A 26,026-nucleotide genomic window follows, 5' to 3' on the forward strand; every position below is an offset into this window, starting at 1 on the left:
AAACTAGCTAAGATTAGATCTTCACAGTATATGACTTCTTTTCACTATTACACATTCTGAAATTTAGAACAAGGTTTCCCTTACCTGATATGGACATGGAATGTGATATTCTCTGCAGCGTTCTTGTATCCATGTTGTTTCCCAGATGCCACGGTAAGCTTGCTCATAAAAGTAGCATCCAATTACAACCAAGAGTGGTACGAGATAAAGAATGCTGAAAACACCAATCCGGATCATAAACTTCACCAACTTATCTTGGTTCTCCTTTTCTAATGGAATTTCAATTCGAACTCTGTTTAGTGATATAATGCCAGCTAAGAGGAGAGAAACTCCAACTACCACATACAGGCAGAGGGGAGCAAGAACAAAATATCTCAATGCATCAACATCGTAGAGGCCAACAAAACACACGCCACTGATATTGTCACCTTCAATTTTATTCATCGCTAAAAGGATGATAGTTAGAGTTCCGGGGATGCCCCATGCACTGGCGTGAAACAGCAAGGCTTTCTTCTCAATAGCTTCACTACCCCACTTTGGCACAGCTGCCAAGAACCATGTGATGGTAAGAATTACCCACCAAACACTGCCAGCCATAGTAAAAAAATAGAGTACCATAAAAAGCATGGTACAGGCTTTATTATGAGATCCTTGTGTCACTGTGGAAGCCTTATACTGTGCAGGGCTAGATGCATTGCAGGCTACGCGGTCCTCAAGCAAAAACCCAATGAAGAAAATTAATGATACCATCATGTAGCAGACTGCATAAAATATAATAGGTCTTTCAGGATAACGGAATCTTGTGACATCAATCAAAAAAGTTAAAAAAGTAAACAACGTGGCAGAGAGGCAAATGATCGAAATCAATCCTATGAAGTATCGAGCAAATGAAAGTTCTTCTCTCCTAAAGTACATATTTGGACAAGGAGGTGAACAATCACGCACGTGTAAAAAAGAATAACCAAGATCAGGATCAATTTTCAACTCTCGAGGACACCAAAAACCATAGTCCCTCTGCACTGCCACTGGAGCTCCTTCAGTAGGATCACCAGCTAAATTCAGATCCACAAGTCGAGGATATGGCTCATCACAATCTGGGAACCTAAAAAAATACAAGATGAGAACCATTTTCACTTGTTGGGAAATCTATTGATACCTAACAATTTGGATTTCCAAATTTAGCACTCATGACCTTATTCATTCTAATATCCTTGGAGTACAATTACACTAAGTAGGAATAAAGTAAATGTTGATTCTTGTTTATGGGCCATACAATTAGATTGCCCACTGTTGATCAAAAAATGATATGGTTTTATATTTAATTTTGTTTTGGCCTCAAAAACAGTACTTTTTTTTAAGTTTTGTATTGTTTTGTTTGTTTTTTTTTTTTAGTAATTTCTACCTTCAACGTGGGGCTCAAACTCACAAGCCCTAAGAACAAGAGTTGCATGCTCTTCTGACTGAGCCAGCCAGGTGCCCCAAAGAGTATTCTTTTAATTAAAATAGTCTAACATAGCCATCAACACTGTATATAGAGTATTTAAGACGCACACTTTAAAATAAGATTTCAAAATATAAACATACATTATAAAAGAAAAAATACATAGCTCTAACAGAATAGTAGCTTTTTCTCAAACTTTAACTACAGTTACCCTAGATTCAATGGAACTTCCTTAAGCAGAAATGTTAAAAATCCTTCCCAAATCCATAGCCCAAGGTGTTTTTAATTACATTGGTATTAAAAATCCTTATAAGTGGCTTAGTTTTTAGATCTTTTCTTCCCATTTTATATTCACTCCCTGCTTAGCACATTGGCTAATTACAGTCCTTCTAAGGTCTCTAATGTCAACTACTTCTTTCTTACCACCCCTAATTTCTCTTTAATTCATTACATTCTCTAACTCAGTTATTCTCAAACTTTGGTGTACATAAGAAAAACTTAACATTGTTTTAAAAATAAAAATTCAGGGGCACCTGGGTGGCTCAGTTGGTTAAGTGCCTGCCTTCGGTTCAGGTCATGATCCAGGAGTCCTGGGATCAAGCCCCAGACTGGGCTCCCTGCTCAGCAGGGAGTCTGCTTCTCCCTCTCCCTCTGCTCCTCCCCCCACTTGTGCTCTCTCTCTCACTCACTCTCTCAAATAAAATCTTTTAAAAAATAAATAAAAATAAAAATTCTTGGGGTGCCTGGGTGGCTCAGTTAAGCATCTACCTTCGGCTCAGGTCATGATCCCAGGGTTCTGGGATGGAGCGGTGTCAGGCTCCCTGCTCAGCAGGGAACCTGCTTCGCCCACTCCCTCTGCCCCTCTCCCCTGCCTGTGCTCCAGTTAATAAATAAAATCTTTTAAATAAACAAATAAATAAGAAAATTCTTGGTTCCCACCACCACAAATCATATTACAGTATTCAGCATTTTAGCATTTTAGCAAATTTCCAGAGGGACAAGACCTGCAGACTTGAGAAAGTGTCATAGCTGCATGACAAATAAAACAGTTTTGTGGTGCAGACATGAGTAAGGATAATATTCTCATGAACTTCCTGCATCTCAATTTTCTTGCCTGTATCAGCTGCTAAGCCTTCAGACTCCCACTAACTGATGTTTAATAGTTTATATGCATCAAATAGTTTCCAAGCAACCATCATTGATACTAAGTTTGACAAAAACATGCATAACCTTATGCTGTAGCTGATTAATCTTTTATTTTCTAATATAATCCATTTTCTTCGCTGGAGTTGGAATTATAAATCCAAATGAGAGAAACTTATTGCATTTAAGCATTTGTTTATATTCTGCAGTACGTAAGGGATTACAAATAAAAAGACAAAAAACCAGGCTTTCTATCCTGCAGTCTAAAAGGAGATACAAACTTGTAAATACAAAATTCAGCAGTGGGATAGATGAAGCAAACTCTATATAAATAAAAATAATACAAGGGACTGATTCTTCCAAAGGATGAGATTATGAAAGACTTCATAAAATAAGACCCTCAATACAGGATTTTGAGTCAGTATTTGACAGTTCTGGTAGTATGTCAATCAGTATTCTAGCAAGAAATGCAAGCAATGGCAGAGATTTGAACAGGGTAGTTTAATATTGCTGGAGCACGAAGTGTGCATGACTTGTGGGAGGAGATTAGGTTGGAGAGATAAGCATGTCGCAGAAGAGAGAGAGAGAAAACAGTAATATAAAATTTAAAACCATGCAAAGTTTTTTTGGCTGTATTTGTATATCTGACCACCACTTAATATATATACACCTCACTCTATAACCTTTCCAAAACTCAAACTCTTGATTTCTACTCCTTAAGTTTCCCCATTTCCATAAATGGTAATTCCATTCTTCTAGTTGCTCAGGCCAAAACCCGTAGGGTCATCCTTGAAATCCTTTCCCTCTAATATATACCTCAGAACCTACCAATAATTTCTATCATTGTACCTTATGATATATCTTCTCATTTCCTGCACTGCCTCTGTACAGTTTGAGCCACTAATACCTCTTTCCTGGACTTCCGGAGTGTCTTCCGATTGATCTCCGTTTCCACACAGCAGTCAGTGATCCTTTACAGACATGCCACTCCTGTGCTCATGATGATGTCTCTTCTGCTCAAAGTCCTCTAATGCTTTCCTACCTCACTAAGAGTCAAATCCAAATTCTGTATGAGAGCTACAAAGACCCTATTGCCAGTACTTTTCTGATAATCTGATATCCTTCCATTCTCCCTAATTTACTTGGCTCCACATTCTCCGGCTCCTTTGTACTATGACTAATCCAAGCATGCTTCCATTTCAGAACATTTGCACTAACTGCTGTTTCCTATGTCTTGGTTATTCTTCCCTATATTCTGGATTATTTGTTCTCTGATTTCATTCAGGTCCCTATTCTAATGCCTCTTTATCAAAAAGGTCTTCCCCAATATCTCCATAGGAAAGACTCCTTCTACTTTCCCATATTTTATCATTATCACTCAATCTTATTCTTTTTCTTATTAGTGTTCATTACCATCTGACATTATCTATTTGTTATCGCCCACCACTACCACCACCACTAGAATTTTAGTTCCATAAGAACCAAGACTACATTTTGTTCACTACTTATCTTCAGCATCTAGACTAGTGCCTAGCACACAGGACACATCCCATTAATATTTGTTGAGTTAATGATTGTTGCATAAATATATTCATATAGACCTAACCCAAGTAATTAGAAAGATGACCAGAAACAGTGTGGAAGATAGACTTGGGCAAAAATGAGAGCAGAGATATTAGATGATTCAAATAATATCAGAACTAAAACCTGGTAAGGCAGGGAGGGGCATCTGGCTGGCTGAGTTGGTTGAACATGTGACTCTTGATCTCTAGGTTCTAAGTTGGAGCCCCATGTTGGGTGTAGAGATTACTTAAAGATAATAAAACATCTTAAAAAGAAATAAAATAAAACCAGATAAGGCAGTGGGAATAAGATATGAAAGTAGTTAGATAAAAGCAATACAGTTTATAATTGATTGGATGTGGGAGCTAAGGTCAATGAAGGGGGAAGAGAAGATGACTTATAGAGAACTAAAAAATAAGCAAAGGAAAATCAATTTTAGGCATGTTAAAATTGAGGTATCTGAGACAAATGCAGGCTAGGATTTCCAACAGCTGCTAGATAGCAGATTTGGAACTCAGCAAGAAGATGTCAAAGCTGCAGATTTAGGTGTAGGAGTCAGCAGCAGATGAGTAAGAGTTAAAATGAATGAGATGAGATCATCCTGGGAAAGCATGTAGAATAAAAAAGAAACTCTGGACAGCACCAATACTTAAGGGGTAGAAAGAAGAAGAGGATCCAAAAAAAGAAATTAAGAATAATTGGCCTGAGAAATAGCAGACCAGAATAGTTCACATATGATAGCTTAAAAGATCTTCACGAAAGGAGGGCAAGCTGAGGTTGAGGGGAATTAGGATGAAATACAGAATAAAGGTGAAATATGGGTTTGAAGTGAGTGATACAGATTTGACAGAGGTGCTGAGAGGAATAAGCAGAAATTATTCTGTTGACCAAACTGGAAATTTGCCAAAGACAAACAGCAAACAGAACTGCTATGGTTGGCATCATTAAATATACAGCATAATTAATTTATAAGAAATGGGCTAAATCAATTCAGCTGGAAATCTGAACAAGTTCAGTAGAAGGAATGAGCTGAAATTGCTAGCAGGAGTGTTACTTCAACTGATAGACCACAAAGCTTAAGTAAGGAAATAAATGAGATAAGACGGATATTAGGAGAGGGGGGAAAAAAACCAAAGTCTGGGAGTGTCCAGGAAGTTCAAGAGCAGTAGGAACAAGAATAGGAAAGATGTGGAAGACCACATCTTGTATTACAGTTGTTATGAAAGACCAGTTTGCCAGAATTTAAGGTTTCACAGTTCGTCAATGCCAGGCAATAGTGAGGACATAAAACAGAAGACGATGATGAGATTTCTATACTTGTCTACAAACTTGATATAAAAAGACCACTAAATAATGGGAGTTAGCTACAAGAAACATAAAACAGAGTTCCTGCCCAAGCAATTCATAACTGTTGTTATAAGCATCAAGAAATTAACAGACTTCTAAAAGAGGGACTGTAAACACTACATGTTTGGGGAGAAAGTAGATGAATGGTTAGATAAGAAAACAGGTTAAACAGGTGGGAAATAGAGTAGACAAATAAGAGAAAGCAAAATGTCAGTGAGCTGACTTTAAGAAACTGATACGTTTTATTTCTTAAGTTTTCCCAAATGCCAAATGACAGTAAAAACACCTGCTTTTTACCCACCTCCGAGGGCTATTTTTAGATGACAAAATCAATTTTAACATGAAGGAGAAAAGAACATTCATTGCAGCATTACTGATACCAGCAAACACCCAGAAATAACTTAAATGACCATCAATAGAAAATGGCTAAATAACTTTAGAATATTAATACAGCAGAGTCCATTATGTAGCAATTAAAAGGAATGAACCAGTCCTACAGATATAAATATAGATACATTTAAAAAAATTTAACATTGTTTATAGATACGTATATACATAATAAGAGTATAAAAACAAATACAGAAATGATTAACAACATAGTCAACATAATTATTACCTCATCTCTGGGGAGGAAAGAAGGGAATGAAATCAAGATGGGTACCAAGGAAGGAACTTTCAACTCTACCTGTATTATTTATTTCTTTAAAAAAAAAGTGACTAAACCAAGTATCACAAAATGTTAAGACTGGATAAAGTTAGACAACAATAGGTACATATGCATTTATCTTATTAATCCTTATTCCTGAAATATTTCACAATACAAAAAGGTATAACATTATTATATAAGAAATACAGTATTACTCTATACATTATTACTAACAATAATATTCTCTCATACAAATCTATAAGACTGTCTAGTAAACATCATCAAATCTTTAGGAAATGCTTATAATCTATATTTTGGAAGTGATCCGAAAAGTATCTGACATTTCCTAAAACTGGTTTGTTAATTCATGACAAAAAAAAAGGTGACAGAACTACTTTAGTCATTAACACATTTAAATCATACAGATATTTAACTTCCACTAAGTCATAAAAGACATTTAATGGTGAGGTAATGAATGATTATTTTCTTCTCTATATTTTCTAATTGCATTACTAATAGCATTACTTGTATACACAGAAAAGAAATTTTTTGAAGGAAGAAAAATCAACTTTACGTCTTGATTGTTTTTCTGAATTCTTTTAAAAATTTCTTCATTGAAACGTTTTATCCTTTTCTATCTTTGCATTTAGTGATTTCAAGTTCCTAAGGAAATGAACAATTCTGAGGCCATGAAACTACTATTCAAAATTAAGACTTATACTTCAAAAAAATTTTTAAAAACTGACGAACTAGAGGACAAGTAATTTTAAACATACTGTAGCATTAAGTAACGATCCATGAAAATCTATGATTTTCGCACCTACTGCATTCCATATCTTCAGGCCAAGGAACACCAAACATCTCCATGAGCTCCGAACACTCACTGTAAGCCCGCTGACACAGCCTACGACAGGGAAGTGTGACACGTCCATATTCCATACAAATAGGAGCATAGAGTGCACAAAGAAATGGCCGAAAATCCCGAGAACAATCCAGATTCACCATTGGGTGGAATGGCTAGGAAAAAGTTAAAATTGAATAATTAGAGAAAGAACTGTATACAAGTTAAAGCTTCCTATATAGAATATTACAATATTCTTTTTTTTCCATTTTAAAAATTTCTGAAGGTTATTAAAATCTCTGAAGGAAAGTTCTTGGTTTTTGAAACAAAATCCTCTTAGCTATATCCCTAAAGATTCTGAATTGGTTAAGACTGAGGTGTATTTCAGAATCTACATGTATATTTTAATTGTTAGAGGTGATATTAATGAAGAGGCAGGGCTTAGAATCACAGTATGATCCATTTTACATAGAAAAAAAAAAAACCATAAAAGATATGTGCCAAATGCTCAAAAAAGTGATTATTGCTTGGTGACAGGATTATAAGAGATTTTAATTTTCTTCTTTTCATGTATTTCAATTTCTACATTTTCTTCAACTAACAAGTATCAACAGGAGAGAGCAGACAAATGCTAAAAGAGGAAAGGGAGTGGGGGTGGAGGAAAAGAAATAGTTATACATAGCAGTAGTTATTTTGAGAGCGAGGGAGAGGGAAGGATCTCTCACATTAGTCTCATATTTTCTTGTTCTTGTTACATTAAAAATTTTTTTAAACTGGTAACACATGATGTAAACAGAACTAACACTGTAAGCTGATATTAAGGAAACAAAAGGAAAAAACAGTGGCCCCAAACATAAAACTATGCTTAAATAAACATTATAACCACAGGAATAGATCAAATATCCCAATAAATAAGCATCTGAGTTTTTTTACTATCAAATATTTTTCTACTCATTTATATAATAGTTTCAGAGTCATTGCTGATTTTGAATTGGTAACAGATTAATTCTCACCACTAAGCCTTTCTACTGAGTAAGAATCAGTCAATTTTAATGTTGATGTATAATATTTTCCAAAGGCTTCCTATACAAGACACAGTCAGAAAACCAAGAGTCACTTAAAGAAACTGAGGAGTTAACTGTATAATGGACACAGTACCCAACATATATGTAACCATCACTCCCTAGGATGAAGAAGTAGCTTGTGTTAAACCAATGTTTCCATCAAGAACAATTTTAAAATACAGAAAAACAGCTTTAAAGCATCTACTTAAAGCTACTCAAGAACTGTTGAAGCAAAAGAACTAGACGGATCAAGAATACAAAGAGCAGGAAACATGGAAAGGTGGCTGGTAAGAGCAGCTGCTTTTCCAGGGAGGCATTTGTTGAATCTGGGCATAAGGCAAGAGGCTGAGAATCAAGCTTTGACTAGGCTGGTGCTACAATCCAGCACTGCTTTGGTGGTCATACAAGGCTAGACAAAATTCAAAATGAAAGGAATAAGACATGATAAGAAGGGTAAGTGCCAAGTATTGAGTCTGACACAGAGCCAATTTTCCCTTCAAGAAATCTGAAAATTCTGAAGCTGCATGAGGAAGGAGCTAAGAAGCTAAGCAGAAAGGCTCTGAAAAGCAGAGTGGAGATCTTGGCAGTTTTATCGCACTGAAGAAACATGGATTAGAGTTCAAGTCCTGCCAGGGGAACTGAACATACCAGACTCTCTTATCTGGAAACCTCGGAAGAGCTACACTCTAGTTGCAGTGGCAAATCAGAGGGAGGCAGAGACCTACCAAAAGTGCAACCCAGTCTCAACTCAGCTCAGTCCCTGATGGAATTAAGGTGATCCACCATTTATCTGTTAATTAGAAGAAAGGGTGACCTTCTCTGGAGTAATAGAACATCATCAACCTCACCAACATTTTGTAATGTCTACCACTCAAAAAAATTACTAGGTATTTCAAGAGACAGGGCCATATGCGGTGCCTGGGTGGCTCAGGTCATGATCTCAGGGTCCTGGGATCCACCCAGCACTGGGCCTTCTGCTCAGCGAGCAGTCTATTTCTCCCTCTCCCTCTGCTCCTCCCCACCCTGCTTGTGTGCACTCTCTCTCCCCCCATCTTAAATAAATAAATAAAATCTTAAAAAAAAAAAAAGAAAAAGAGAAAGAGAAAGGAGACAGGGCCATATGATTAAAACCAAGAAAAAAATTACAATGTTTTGGTGATCCAGCTATTGAACTTAATATACAAGACTGTATATAACTATGTCAAATATGTTCAAGAAAATAAAAATGAAGAATTTCCCCAGAAACTGAAATCTATTATAAAAGGAATCAAGTGGAAATTTTATAAGTGAAAGACACAACTTGGAATTAAGAACTCATTAGATTTATCAGAAGACAGAGCAGGCAAAACAGGAAACAAGGCAATAGGAAATATCCAAACAGAAGCACACAGACCAAAAAATACTGAAAAATACATTAAAAAAAAAAAAAACAAGAGAAATGTAAAACATGGAAAAGCCTAAGATATGTATAGCTGGAATCTCAAAAGGTGGGGAGAAAGAGAATGGGCAGAGGCACTATATTAAAAGATGATGACTGAGAATTTTCCAAAACTAATTGAAGACAACAATCTACAGATTCAAAATCTTCTGCAAACCCCCAAAAAGGATAAATACAAGAAAATCACACCCAGGCAAATGTTAAATTGTTGAAAACTGAAGAAAAATATCTGAAAAGCAGCCAATGGGAGGATGGGGGGGGAAGACAACTTACTTTTAACAGAGCAACAGTTAACACTCAGAGCTGACTTTGGAAAACCATAAAACAATAGAATGACTTACTTAAAGAGCTAAGGAAAAATAACTGCAAACTTGTAAGTCTATAGCCAGCAAAAAGATCCTTCATAAATGAAGGCAAAGTAAAGACATTTTCAGACAGACAAAAAAATGGGAGAAAATTAGTCATCAGCAAACCTGCACTACAAGGAATACCTAAGAGTTCTTCAGACAGAAGGAACATGATCAAAGATGAAAACTCAAAAGCACGTAAAAGTAACAAAAGGGGTGAATATGTGGGAAAATATAAACAAATACTCCCTGTACCAATAAAAAATAATAATGTCTTAAAATACATACAAAACATAGGTGTGTGTGTGTGTGTGTGTGTGTATAATTTTTAAGATTTTATTTATTTATTTGACGGGGAGAGAGAGATAGGGAGAGAGAGAGAGAGCACAAGCAGGGGGAGCAGCAGGCAGAGGGAGAAGGAGAAGCAGGCTCCCCACTGAGCAAGGAGCCCGATGCTGGGCTCGACCCCAGTACTCTTGAGTTCATGACCTGAGCTGAAAGCAGACACTGAACCAACTGAGCCACCCAGGCGCTGCCAAAACACAGGTATATTAATATGTATAATAATAAAATGGAAAAGATGGGAGACCAGAGGAACACTAATGGGGTAGTGGTTAAAATGATTACATTAGAGTATTATAAGTCATAGGTGTGTATCATAATTTCCAGGGTAAACAATAAAAGAATGCACACTGAGGTAAACAAAGGGAAACAGTATAACACAAAAAAAGGCAGAACTGGAGAGAAAAAGAAATGCAAAACAGTTTGGACACACTGAAATCTAATAGTAAGATAGTAAATATTAGCCCAAGTACACCAGTAATTATGTTAGATATATATGGATTAAACACTCTAAGTAAGGGGTGCCTGGGTAGCTCAGTTGGTTAAGCATCTGCCTTCAGCTTGGGTCACGATCCCAGAGTTCTGGGATCGAGCCCCGCATCGGGCTCCCTGCTCTTAGGGGAGCCTACTTCTGTCTCTCCCTCTGCCTGCTGCTCCCCCTGTTGTGCTCTCTCTCTGTCAAATAAATAAATAAAATCTTAAAAAAAATTCTATAAAAGACGAAGACTTTTGGACTAGGTAAAAACCAAAACAGGGGCGCCTGGGTGGCACAGTGGTTAAGCATCTGCCTTCGGCTCAGGGCGTGATCTCAGTGTTCTGGGATCGAGCCCCACATCAGGCTCTTCCGCTATGAGCCTGCTTCTTCCTCTCCCACTCCCCCTGCTTGTGTTCCCTCTCTCGCTGGCTGTCTCTGTCTCTGTCGAATAAATAAATAAAATCTTTAAAAAACAAAAACAAAAAATGATGCTGTTTACAAAGACACATTTTTCAATATAAAGAAACAGGTTAAAAGTAAAAGAAAGGTAAATGTTAATGCAAGAACTAACCAAAAGAAAAAGTAGATTTTATGACAAGAAGTGTTCCCAGAGATAAAGGGCATTTCATAAGACAAAAGAATCAATTCACCAATACTAAAAAGCAAATCTAAACATATATGTACCGCTTAACATAGCTTCAAATTATTTTAATCAAAAACAGACAAAACTAAAAGGGAAAATGTACAAAGCCACACTCAGAGTGAGAGATTTATACACTTCTCTCAGTAACTGACAGAAGAGTAATACAAAAATTCTTTAAGAATACAGAAAATCTAAACAAGCCAATTACAAATGTAATCTAAATAACATGTATAATCATGACGTCTGACAATGACTGGAACCAATTTAACAGACACATGGAATCTTTATCAAAATTGGCCATGTTCTAGATTCTAAAGCACGCCACAACAAACTTCAGAGAATTAAAATCATTCACAGAAGGTTCTATGACTAAAATGTAATTAAAGTATAAATCAATTACAGAAAGAGCACAACCCCAACTGCTTGAAAATTTGGAAATTAGACAACAAAGTTCTAAATAACCCATAATCAACAAGGGGAATCATAACTGAAATGGAAGTTGTATATATAATTATATAGATTATATAATCTATATATAAAAGTAAATAAAGAAAATATCAGCAAAAGCAGTAGTCAGAGAAAATTTACAATCTGATATACACATATCAGAAAATAAGAAAGCCTGAAAACAATCAATGATCTAAGCTCCATCTCAAGAGCTAGAAAAAGAATGGCCAAACTTGGGGAATGTATAAGGCAATAACAAGAAAAGAAACAACTTGAATTATCAATATCAAGAATGAAGAAGAGAACATTACTAGAAAAATAATGTAGATACCATAAATAATAAACTTGACATGATGAAATGAACAAATGCCTTGGGGAAAAAATCAATTTACCAAAACTCATAAAAGTTTACCTTCCAACTACAAAGAAATTTAATCCATTATTATGATTCCCCCCAAAGAAAACCCTAGGCTAAGATGCTTCACTAGAAAAATCTGTCAAACATCAAAGCAAGAAGCTGCAGTAATCACACACAATCTCTTCCTAAAAAGGGGGAAAAAGGAACTTTCTCAATTCATCTAATGAAATCAGCCTAAATTTTATAACAAAATCCAACAAGAACTATCTAAGGAGGAAAATTATTCCTCATGATCATGGATATAAAAATTATATCAGTTAATTAATCCAGAATATGTAAAAAAGGAGTAATATACCACACCAAATGAACTTTTTTTCCTAAAGATAGAACACTGATTAACATCTGAAAAACCAGGGGGCGCCTGGGTGGCTCAGTCATTAAGCATCTGCCTTTGGGTCAAAGGCTCAGGGCCTGACCCCAGGGTTCTGGGATCGAGCCGCACTGGGCTCCCTGCTCAGCGGGAAGCCTGCTTCTTCCTCTCCCACTCCCCCTGCTTGTGTTCCCTCTCTTGCTGGCTGGCTCTCTGTCAAATAAATAAATAAATAAAATCTTTAAAAAAAAAAATCTGAAAAACCAGTTAATGTAATTAATGGCATTAACAGAAAAAGGGGGAAAACCGCATGATTCATTAATAATATAGATGTAGTAAAAGTATTAGATGAAATTCAACACCCATTTATTATGAAAACTCTTTGCATAGTAAGAAGAAATTTCCTCAAATCTTCTGGAAAGTACATGCATCAAACCATAGCAAACCTCATAGCTGGTGGTAAATTACTGAAAGCTTCCCAAAATCGAGGAGGAGGCAAAAGTACCTGTTATCACCATCTCATTTAACACTGTATTGAAAGTCCTCACCAGGGCAGTAAGAAAAGAAAAAGAAATAAAAGGTAAAAGAATTAGAAGGAAAGAAATATAAAAATTAAAGGTACATGAATCAGAAAGAAAGAAACTATCATTATTCATAGGTGACTTGTGTTCCAGTTACCAAACTTTTATCTCTCAGTTCCAAATTCACCCCTCAATACCTGTTCTCTGATAATTGATGGGATTCATTTCACCATTTTCCTTTACAGTAAACATGAGTTTAAACTTTCTCAATAAGGAGTGTTGTAGGGCAAAAGGGCTTCCTTGTTGGTTGTGGTTGCTGCACAGTGCAAATGTAAAGAGGTAAATCTTCATGACCTTGGATTTGGCAATGATTTCTTAGATTTGACAATAACAAGTGCACAAGCACAAAGGAAAAAATAAGATACATTAGACTTCGTCAAAATAGAATGCTTTCACGTATCTAAGGACATTATCAGGAGAGTACATAGACAACCCACAAAAATGGAAAAAAAATTTTATAAAACCTATCTGGTAAGGGTCTAGCATACAGAATACAAAAAGAACTCCCACAACTCAACAAAAAGACAACCAATTTATTGAATGGGCAAAAAACTTGAATAGACATTTCTCCAAAGAAGTTATGCAATGGCCAATAAATACATGAAAAGACATTCAATGTCATTAGTCATTAGGGAAATGCAAATCAAAACCACAATGAGATACTACATTACACCCACTAAGATAGCTAATCTAAAAAACAGAAAATAACAAGTGTTGACAAGGACACGGAGAAATCAGAACCCTCATGTGTTGCTGTGGGAATGTAAAATCATGCAACCACGATAGAAAACAATCTGGCAATTCCTTAAGAAGTTAAACATAGATTATCATATGATCCAGCAATTCCACTCCTACGTATATGCCAAAATAATTAAAAATGATGTTCAAATCAAAACTTGTATATGAATTTTCACAGCAAAACAGCATTATTCATAATAGCCTAGAGAGCAAATAAAGCAAAGGGAAGGAAATAAAAGAAGAAAAAAATCAATGAACCTGAAAACAGAAAAGCAATAAAGAAGAATTCTCAAATAAGAGCCGGTTCTTTGAAACTACCAATAAAATTAATAAGTTTCTGACAAGATTAAAGAAAAAGGAAAAACACAAATTACCAATATCAAGAATAAAAGAGAAGATGTCACTGAGGCTCTGCAGGCATTACGTAGACAATAAGGGAATATTACAAACAACTCTATGCATAAACTAGACGCCTTAGATGAAGTAGACCAACTCCTCAAAGGCACATTACCAAAACTCACCCAAGATGAAACTGATATTCTGAATAGTCCTGTAACAACTAAAGAATTTGAATTTGTGGTTAAAAAAACCTCCAGAAAAAGAAATGTCCAGGTCAGATGGTTTCATAGATAAAATCTAACAATATTTAAACAATAATTAACACCAATTCTAAACAATCTCTTCAAGAAAATAGCAAAGAAGGGGGGTGACTGGGTGGCTCAGTCGTTGGGTGTCTGCCCTTGGCTCAGGTCATGATCCCAGTGTCCTGGGATGGAGCCCCACACCGGCTCCCTGCTGAGCAGGGAGCCTGCTTCTCCCTCTTCAGCTCCCCCCACTTGTGTTCCCTCTCTTGCTGTCTCTTTCTGTCAAATAAATAAATAAATAAATAAAATAAAATCTTAAAAAAAAAAGAAACAGCAAAGAAGGGAACACATCCCAACTAATTCTGTGAAGCAAGGGGTGCTTAATATTAAAACCAAACAAAAATAATACAAAAGAAGAAAACTACAGACCAATAGTCCTCATGAACATAAATGTAAAATCCTTAACAAAATAGTAGCAAAGCAAATCCAAATATATAGTAAAAGCATTATATACCACAACCTAATAGGGTTTGCTCCAGAAATTCAAGGCTGGTTCAATATTCAAAAGTGAATTAATGTAATCCCATATTAACAGGCTAACAGAAAAATCACATTATCATACCAAATGATGCTGAGAAAGCACTCATGATTTTAAGTTTTCAACAAACTAGAAATAGAGGGTAACTTCCTCAACTTGATAAAGAGCATCTACAAACACCCTACAGCTTTCATAATTAATGATGAAACATGGATGCTTACCCCTAAGATTGGAAATAAGGGAAGGATGTCTGCTCTTACCACTCTTATTCAACATGGTACTGGAAATCCTGCCAACACAATAAAGCAAGAAAAGGAAATAAAAGGTGTAGAGATTGGAAAAAGAAATAAACCTGTTCCTATTTGCAGTTAACATTACTGTCTACATAGAAAATCCCAAGGTATCTACAAAGAACACCTCCTTGGGGGCACCTGGGTGGCACAGCGGTTAAGCGTCTGCCTTCGGCTCAGGGCGTGATCCCGGCATTGTGGGATCGAGCCCCACATCAGGCTCCTCTGCTAGGAGCCTGCTTCTCCCTCTCCTACTCCCCCTGCTTGGGCTCTCTCTCTGCCAAATAAATATATAAAATCTCAAAAAAAAAAAAAAAAAAAAGGAAAAAAAAAAAGAACATAATAGAGAACCCAGAATCAAACCCACATAAGGATGGAGAACTGATTTTTGAGAAAGGAGTGAAAGTAATTCAATGGTGAAAGGATAGTTTTTTCAACAAGTGGTGCTGGAGGTGGTGGATATTTATAGACAAGAAAATGAACCATACCTTATACAGATTAACTCAAAAGTGATGCATGGATTTAAATGTAAAACATAAACACTATAAAACTTAAAACAAACAAACAAGAAAAAATCTTCCAGACCAAGAGTTAGGTAAAGAGTTCTTACACCAAAAGGATAATACATAAAAGAAAGGGAAAAAAAGGTAAACTGGACTTAAATTAAAATTTAAAACTTCTGTTCTCTTAAAGACCTTGTTAAAAGGATGTAAAGACATACTAGACTAGGATAAACTATTTGGAACCATATATTCAACAATGGATTTGTATCTAGACTATATACACAAGTCTCAAAACTCAAAAATAAACAATTCAATTGCAATATGAACAAAAGACATAAACAGACATTTTACCAAAAAGGATATATAAATAGCAAATGAGTACATGAAAAGACATTCATTATCGTTAGCCATGAGGGAAATGTAAATTAAAACCACATGAAATATCACTAATACACATATTAGAACTGAAATAAAAAATTATGACAATACCAAATGGTAGTGAGAATGTAAAATGGTACAACCACTATGGAAAATAGTTTAGCAGTTTCTTAAAATTCCAAACATATGCTTCTCATATGATCCAGCAATTACACTCCTGGGCATTTATCTCCCCAAAATAAAAATTCATGACTGTACAAAAACCTGTACACCAATGGTCATAACAGCTTCATCTGTAAAAGCAAAGAGCTAAAACAACCCAAATGTTCTTCAGTGGGTGGCTGATTAAACAAATTGTGGTATATCTGTATAACAAAATATTGAGAAATTAAAAACAATAACTATTGATACATAGAACTTGTATGGATCTCAAATGATTATTATGCTAAATGAAAAAAATCTCAAAAGATTACACACTGTATGATTCCATTTATATAACATTCTTGAAATGACAAAATTATAGATAAGAGAACAAAGTAGTGGTTGCTCAGGATTGGGAAAAAGGAGGAGGGAGAATGGAAGCATAAAGGAGTTCCTTAGTGGTGATAAAACAGTTCTTCAGCTGTAGAAGTGGCTACACACATGTATATACGTGATAAAATTGCAAAGACTAGGAGCGCATAGTTGGCTCAGTCGGTGGAGCATGAGACTCTTGATCTAGGGGTTGTGAGTTGAAGCCCCATGTTGAGCATAGAGCTTACTTTAAAAAAAAAATTGCAAAGACTACACACACAGACACATGCATATGCACACACAAAAATGAGTACATGTAAAAACTGGTGAAATATGATAAAGTCTATGATAATACCAAGGTTAACTTCCTAGTTTTTATGCTATATGACAGTTATATAAGATACTAAGACTGGAGTTGGGGGAGGGGGCAGGGACTAGGTAGGGTAACAGAATTTCTCTGTACTCTTTGCAATTTCCCATGAGTTTATCATTATTTTAAAATTAAAAGTTAAAAATGTTATTATATTCACATATTGATGACATATGTACATATATCATATGTATATGCATATGTATGTGTTTTTATTTTTATGTATGTCTTAAGTCTCAAAACTTGCTTGGTACTTAGCAACACATAAAATAGCAACCAATCCGATATTGTTATGTTACTATGTTAGTAAAACCTCCATCTGTGAATTATAGATGAATTATAAAATTGATTTGAGTGATTATTTTGTGCTGCCTGCAATGAGCCTAAAGTTATAAGTTTATGCTCTTGCCACTTATTAGCTGTAAGCACCCTGTGCTGTGTAGCTCAGCTAGGATTTACTGACACTAAAGGGATAAGCAGTTAAGTGCCTTATACACATCATCTCATTTAATCCTCCTGATTATCCCATAAGGTAGGTACTATAATTATTAATCACATTTTATACTACATATGAAGAAAATGAGACATTAAAATTAAGTAACTTGCCCAACATCACAGAGCTACAAAGACAGACCCATGAGTCAAGACCCTGGCATTCCTATCAAGAGCCCTTGAAGTTAACCAATTTGTTCCACATAACCTCTCTAAACTTCAGTTTTCTCCTCTGTAAAATGGTCTTAATAACATATAAATAATAGTATATAAAACAGTTACCATAGAGAACCCAGTAAAAGCTTTAAAGGGGATTAGAAGAGCTGCAAGTTAACAGAGCTATAGCAGTCATATATGGTGGGCCTAAGGAAGGAACCCTGCTGAATTTGAATGCCCTGTTCTCAACAAGTGAAAGTCAACTGGAATGATGTTATTAAAAAGCAAAACAAAGCATGGATGAATATTATGCTGGGTGAAGGAAACCAGACATAAAAAAGTAGATATTGTATGATTACATTTATATAAAACTCTAAAAAATGAAAACTAATCCACAGTGACAGAAAACAGATCAGTGGTTACTTGGAGCTGGGAGTGAAGAAGGGAGTAGACTACAAAGGCACACAAGAAAGCTTCTGAGGTAATGGAAATGTGCTGTATTTTGACTGTGTTGATGGTTTTACGGTATATACATTTATCAGAACAGTGAACATTTTAAATGGGTCAAGTTTGTTGTACACTAATTATACCTCAATAGAGCAGTTATATAAAAACAAAAATATTAGTATTTTTCAAATGAGCAAATTGCCTTGGTTTTAACGCTAACATTTTTTAACCTCAGCAAAATCAAAACTAAAAGAAGTAGCCTGAATACCGTAAAGTTGAGAATATATCTGATAATACTATTAAAGCTCTATCAAATAGAAAAACAATTGAACTGATTAATTTTTTTAAAGAGTCCTACTGTGTACCTCCTTAAACAGTAATACTTTTTTGTTCACTAAATCAAGACCAGGGTATAGGAAGTTTACAAACTGAAAAGTAACTTTCTAAAATTAAATTTCTGGTTTCTACAACAAAGGTGCACTACATGGAACCTTCCATTCTTTGTTCAAATTCAAATCAACCAAGCCTTTGTGCTCCCATTCTCTTTCTTCTTTCAAATTTCCATTCCTGTTACCATAGGAACCTGCTAGCTGACAAGCCTTCAAGCACAGCAACAGCCCAAGCTTAGCAAGGGGTATGAAAAGGGGACAGAGTCAAAGGCCAAAATTTGACTCATGAGAATCAGAATTCCAATCTTTGTCACTCTACAAAGGGTCTGGTAACCATAGAAACTGCATCCTATTGCGTTTGGGAATATTATGACTAAATTCACTAAATGTGAAACTAAATGTGGAATGGCCTTGGAAATTCAAAAAATGGTATTCATTCTATTTCAGATCCAAATTAGAATAAGAAGTTATTCAAAACAACTTTTTAGAATAATTTCAAGTGATTTAAAATAAGATCTTTAAAAAAATCCTTTTATGTAAAAATAAATTCTCAATAAGATCTAAAACTTGAAGAATTATTTTGTATTAAAAAATTCTAGGTTTGAAAAACACCTTTAATCCTACAGATTTTTCTTCTACAAATCTTAGTTTTAAAAAATGTCTTGAGATAGTGTATTAAGTACTTTCCAACAATATTTCAGTAAGTTGATTTACAGAAATTTGCCATTAGGAGAGGAACACGTTTATCTTCTTAAGTCAAAGGGGAATTCCCAGAGGAGCCCATAAAATTTGACTTTTAAGGAAGTTTTAATATTTCAAATATGAACAGTTCTAAACTATCATCTCTCTCAAAAGATAAAACCTTACAAACAAAATTCTACCACACTTCATAGTTTAATTGAAAATAAGTATTTTAAAGGAATAATTTGTCATACAAGAAAATCAAAGAAAAAATTTAAAAGCTATTTTTTTCCTTAAAGTCAGAAATAACTAAATGCTATTAATTCTCCACTACTTGTATGTACATTTTTCAATTTAGAAGATTCTTAATTCCTGACTGCTTTCCCTGTCACACAACAGACTTCTCAAGCCACTTCACTAGATTGTTGTTTTCTTCTTCGGGAAAACCACCTTATTAATAGTAAACCCAAACAAAAGACAGTAAGGGAAATAAATCTGCTAATGCATGTATTCTGACAATATAAACCATGAATTGCAACAAAATTTCATTTTCTAAAAAGCCTACCCACAAAATGTTAATAATTACTACTACATAGGAGTATAGTACACTATTCTCTTACAAAAGACAACAAGAAAAATCTTTCAAGGCCCATTCAAATACTGTCTACAATTGATCCCTTTCACAGAAGATCCTTCTCTCTTTTGAATCCCCTTAGCACTTTATGCCTTTTTTTGTGGCATTTATCAAGTTCTTCCTTGTGTTTCAGTAATTCAATCAAAATATATTTAATAAAAACTAACTCTTGGGTACTATGAGAACTAAACAAAAAGAACAGTTGGGATTATTAAAAATAAAGTTTCTGCACTAATTTTACTATTTTAAAAGCATGTGTTTCTTACAGAAAAATAAAAAAATACGAACATTAAATAAGACACAGAAAACACAAATAAATTGTGCTAATTCAGGAAAACCACTGTTGGCCTTGGTGAAAATCCTTCCAGATCACTTACTCCGCATAAACACGCACATATATATTTTTTTTAAAAAACAGGATGATACCATACATGTTATCCACTCCTATCTTTTTTTTCCTACTTAATAATGTATCAGGTACAACCATTAGAATTTTGACAAAGATCAAGAAGAGAATATTTAAGGCAGAAGGAACATTAAAGCCCTAGAGATGGGAAAGACGGGTTGCTCTGTTCTTTTGCCTAATTACACCACATATAAGTACAAACACACGATGCCCAAAGCTCTGAGTCACTTTGATTAGCTACTCCCCACCCCTCAAAAGGCAAAGTAAAATACTAGTGTTCATAGTTATATGTTACCCTTGGTATCGGGATTACCATCCCCATCAAGCACACTTCTATTTACAACTGAAGGAGATTTAGTGCTTAGGTATAATATAAATATGACGAAGACTATCATCTTTTAAGGGACTTAGTTTATAAAGTTTGTTAATTAATTCAAACATTTTATTTTTTAGCAGTTTGTTTAGCAGTTCCTATGTATGAGGCACCGTTTTGGGTGTTAGGCATACGAAGGTGAAAAATGACAAGCCCTGATTTCAAAAGGAAAAGACTGTAAACAACCCAAATGCCCATCAAAAGGAATTGAAAGAAAAAAATGAGGGCAACTGAACACCCACTAGGATGACTATTAAAAAAGAAAGAAAGAAAGAAAGAAAGAAAGAAAGAAAGAAAGAAAGAAAGAAAGACAAAACCAGATAATAACAAGTGTTGATGAGGATGTGGAGAAATTAGAACATTTGTGGCACTGCTGATGGGAATGTAAAATGGAGCAGCTGCTACAGAAAACAGTATGGTGGTTCCCCAAAAAATTAAACATAGAATTATCATATGTCCAAGGAATATATATACCTTCTGGGTATATATAGCCCCAAAAATTGAAAGCAGAGACTCAAATAGGTATTTTACACCCATGTTCATAGCAGCATTATTCATAATAGCCAAAAGGTAGAAGCAACTCAAGTGTTTGATGGATGAGTGGATAGACAAAGTGTGGTATACACATACAATGGAATATTATTTGGCTTTAAACAGGAAGGAAATTCTGGCATATGCTACTTGGATAAACCTTGAAGACATTATAAGTGAAATAAGCCAGTCACAAAAGGACAAATATGTATGATTCCTCCTGTATTTGGTACCAAGAGTAGTTAAATTCAGAGAGAAATTTGCCAGGGGCTTGGAGGAGGGGAGAATGGGGAGTATTGTTTACTTGGTACACAGTTTCAGTTCTGTTAGATTAAAAAGTGCTAGAGATAAATAGTGGTGATGACTGCATAACAAGATGAATACACTTAATGCCATTGAACTATACACCTAAAAGGATCGGAATGGTGAAGTTTGTATGTATTTTGCCATTTCTAAAAAAAAAATTTTAATAAGCAATATCTATAATTACTACTATGGAATATCCACCATCTATTGTTAAATGAAAAAAGATAGAAAAAAATAGTATAACACTATTATCAAAGAAAGGTGAAAGGATATACATGGACAGATATTTTATAAACATTTTATGTAAATATATTATACTTACAATTTTTTAATGGAAGAATAAACAAAAAACTTTAAATGACTATGTTTAAGAGGAAAGGAAAGAACAAGGTAGAGGGAAAAGGGCCAGAAACTAGACTTCTCTGAATGTATCTTATGTTATATATATAAAGTTTTAAAACACAATAAATTAGAAAGAAAGAAACTTAAACCAAAAAAAAAATTTTTAAGTCATTCCTCAAAAAATGAGACATATGCATCTAAATGTGTATTGAGTTTAACCACACACAGAAGTATTTAACTTTAAAATACAATAATCTGACTGTATGTCCTTGGTCAGTTACATCCCTAAGGACAAAAAGAAGTACAAAAAAATCAAACTGCTTTCAGTAATCATATTGTTAGTAGTAATGTTATTATTCTTAAATCATATAATGTACATGTATATAAAGCTTTAGTATAAGAAAAAAGAGAAACAAGATCTTAAAATGTTAAAAACTTGCAATATTATTTGAATTGAAAGTATCGGTATAAACTCATGATGTACTTTCTTTAAAAAAAAAAAAAATTAGGCTTATTTGTCCACAAATAGGCCTAAAAATGACTAACCTAGTGTCAGTAGGCTTAGCACCTAGATAGTGGTCTCTCAATATCATTTTCAACTAAAAGGAACCAGTGTTTTCTAGAGAAATCTCTGATTCAAAATTTGAGGAAGAATTTTAAGAAAAAAGTTTCTTTGGATCATACCAGAAAGCAAGGAAGCTATGACACACTACCAGGGTAGTGTCAAAAACCAGGAGCTACCTTGAAGAGGCTCCCACTACAAAAGACAGTGCCCCAGGAGGAAGAATAATAACGCAATGGATTGAAACACATCAAATAAGTTAAATGGATTGAAACACATCAAATAAGTTAAATCCATGAGTTTATAATGATACTTTGAAAAAAAAAAATAAGACTTCATTGGTCACCTTTGAAGGATGTTTGGGAATCGACTCATCTTGAAAACTAATTAATATATGGGGGCGCCTGGGTGGCTCAGCCGTTAAGCATCTGCCTTCGGCTCAGGTCATGATCCCAGGTCCTGGGATCGAGCCCTGCACTGGGTTCCCTGCTCAGCGAGAAGCCTGCTTCTCCCTCACCCACTCCCCCTGCTTGTGTTCCCTCTCTCTACCTCTCTCTGTCAAATAAATAAATAAAATCTTTAAAAAAAATAATTAATATAGGAGAATGATCAGGTATTTATCCTGTCTTTCTTATATAAACTGTACATAAGAGTAACTCTGTAGCCCAATAGTCAATGAGAAAAAATTTGTTTATAAAACATTCCAGCTGAGAAAGGAAGAATGACAGAATTAGAATATCACCATTTCACAAAACTTTAATGAAATTGTCAAACTAAGGGATGATCGTGAATGGCTGCCAAAATTATAAAGAGTGACAACCAGATATTATGTGCCTATAAAGTATTCTTTAAAAAAAAAATCAAAAAAGGAGACAGAGGAACATGGTAAATAAAACAACAGGGATGCAATCGGCAAAATAAAGACTATGGGAAACTCTATAGAGTAAACATATTACAAGAAAAAAGAGAAGAAAGGGAAGGAGAAATTATATTAAAAGAAACTTAAGAGACATATCAATTGAATGCAATATGTGAATCCTGATTTGAAAAGCCAACTATAAAAAAAACTGTGAAATGATCAGAGTAATCTGAACATTAACTGGAGAGTTGATGATATGGAGGAAGTGATAAAGATATGGTGTTTGTATATTTTGAAATAGTTCTTACTTTTTAGAGATATATACAGAAATATTTACAGATGAAATTACGGTGTTTGAGACTTGCTTCAAAGTAACCCAGCCGGATGTGCAATCATAAATGAAACAAAACTAGCTGTGAGTTGATAATTTTTGAAGCTGGATGATAGGTAATGGGTATATGGTGTCCATTATACTATCTTATCTATATTTCTATATAACTGAAATTACCTATAACAAAAAGGTTTTTTTTTTTAAGTTAGTTTGAGTTTGGATAACATGAAGACTGGTTCAAACATGCTTTGTTCCTAATGAGTCATCAAAGATACCAGAATTTTGAGCTTTTAGGTTCTGTGTTCCCTGTAGGTTGTATTCCACTGCAAGCTTTCCATGCTATAGAAAATCTTTAATGAGGATGACAAAAGAAAACAGGAAATGGAGGAAAATACAAACAATCCCGAGTTTTTTCCTCTGATTATCCTATAGAGGTCTAGTTTCTTAAAAAAAAAAAAAAAAAAAAAGAGTAGGGGCTACTGGGTGGCTCGGTTAAGTGTCCAACTCTTGATTTTGGCTCAGGTCATGATCTCAGGGTAATGGGATCGAGCCCCACATTAGGCACTACATTGGGCGTGGCGGCTGCTGCTTGAGATTCTCTCTCTCTCCCTCTGCCTACCCCCACGTTTAACTCACGTGCGTGGGCTCCCTCTCTCTTATTCTCAACAACAAAAAAAAAAAAGAGTAGACAAGTGATCAACCTCGTAAAGAGATGGATGCTTGTTCCACACACTAACTGAAGTTAAACAGGGTGATAGGCAACAAGGACTACTGCCTTGCATTCACACAGCACTTTAACTTTTCAAAGTTTTTAAATATACATACCACTTACATCATTTGACCTTTTTTTTTTTTTTAAGATCTTATTTATTTGTCAGAGAGAGAGAGAGAGAGAGAGCGAGCGCACAAGCAGGGGAAGGGACAGGCAGAGGGAGAAGCAGACTCCCCGCTGAGCAAGGAACCTGATGTGGGACTCAATCCCAGGACCCTGGGATCATGACCTGAGCCAAAGGCAGATGCTTAACCAACTGAGCCGCCCAGGTGTCCCACATCATTTAATCTTAACAACCTTGTAAAATGGACAAGGAAAAAAATTCACTTCCTAGAGGAAACCAACATAAAGAAGTTACAAAATCAGTTAGTGGCAAAATACAAATTTTCTATCCCCATTTCAATGCTTTTTTCACTAAACTGTCTCCTTCTTATTCGACTGTATTTAATTATCCAGTACAGGGGGAAAGGCTGTTCAGATCTCTTATTACCACTGCAGTCATAAATACCTGATAATGTGTGGTTGGTAAAGAAGTTACTAACAATTTGTTGACATTTTGTTGTCCATGCTGGATAGCTCCCAAAAATTTACTTAGCAATTTGGACAGCTCAAAATGCTTTAGGAAACTCAGGAATGAGATTTTTTTTTTTTTTCTATCAAAAGCCACTGATAAGGGAAAAGATATCAAGTTAAGAACTCATAAAAATTTAGTGTGTTTGTGTATAGATGTTTTAGAGGGGACAGAGAGAGAAATAATAAACATACCAGCAAAGATCTTTTCCAACTTAATGACTTACACTTATGTTATCCCATTTATTTAAACATGTCCCAATTTCAATGAAGGTACAGACTAAGAATCTTATACCTACAATGAAGGAACAGCCAACTGACTGACTGGGAGTAATCATATTTGAAATAACCCAGATTCTGTACTTTCTCTCATCTGTGGTATCCTAGCTCACTGCCATATACTATTCTATTCCAGGCACTCATTGTGATTCACCAAATCAGTACAGGAATGAACCCAAGGCAGACGTGAAGCACAGGCCAGCAGAAAGATGCTAGCCCTAAGAAATTATCTTTCAATTCACCGCCCCACAGTGAACACTCAAAAATGTGCTTCAATTGTTTGTTCCAATTACTTGCTCCTGGTAAAAGTTGACAGATACATTCTAAGATCAGAGATAGAGGGTGTCATCAGCAGATTCAAGTGCTTGTAAGGACCCCAAAATGCTTACTTCCATCTGGAAGGATGGAAACTGCTGAGTTTCCATGTCCTTTGCTATTACAGAAACTTTATACTCTCAAACTGTCTGACAATTCTGTCAGTGGCATCATTGTCTTGATATGACAACCACGCAACAAACAACTATCTGCAACATTATTTACTTCAAAGAACTAGAGCTTTCTCTTAGAAAATATTGCCCTCTTTGATGCTCTCCCCAGAATATGTGGAATTTAAGCAGAAGCAACCTTATTGCCAATAAAATATCTAGACTACATAGGCAAATTTGAGAAGTAGGTAGTGATAGCTTACTATGCCATTATTATGAATGTCCCAAGGGCCTACATCTAGGAATGCAAGTTCACTAGGAACAAATATATTATCTTTCTAGTACTTTCTCTTTAAGATCATTTAGAAATGAATTTGGAATAGAATTAACATTTGAAGTTAACCTACTGTGTGCCATACACTGCTAGCTATTTTATAAGTTTAATCCTAACAGCCCTTTGAGGTTTTTTATGTTATTACTGCCTTTTCACAAATGAAGGAACCAAGGCTAA

The 26,026-nt window shown here is 35.1% G+C and overlaps 1 protein-coding gene across 2 annotated transcripts in view; it reads right to left on the reverse strand.

Annotated features, from left to right (window-relative positions):
* The window catches only part of FZD3 (frizzled class receptor 3), an 85,472-nt gene that overhangs the window by 48,874 nt on the left and 10,572 nt on the right, over window positions 1–26,026 (reverse strand). For both annotated transcript variants that reach the window (XM_026518921.4, XM_057310191.1), the window contains 2 exons: window positions 6,961–7,157; window positions 85–1,102 (listed from right to left, as the gene is read on the reverse strand). In XM_026518921.4, the coding sequence (XP_026374706.1) occupies window positions 85–1,102; window positions 6,961–7,157 (1,215 nt within the window). The remainder of the gene's footprint in view (window positions 1–84; window positions 1,103–6,960; window positions 7,158–26,026) is intronic.

This window comes from Ursus arctos, unplaced genomic scaffold (genome assembly GCF_023065955.2).
Source record: "Ursus arctos isolate Adak ecotype North America unplaced genomic scaffold, UrsArc2.0 scaffold_11, whole genome shotgun sequence".
NCBI lineage: Eukaryota > Metazoa > Chordata > Mammalia > Carnivora > Ursidae > Ursus > Ursus arctos.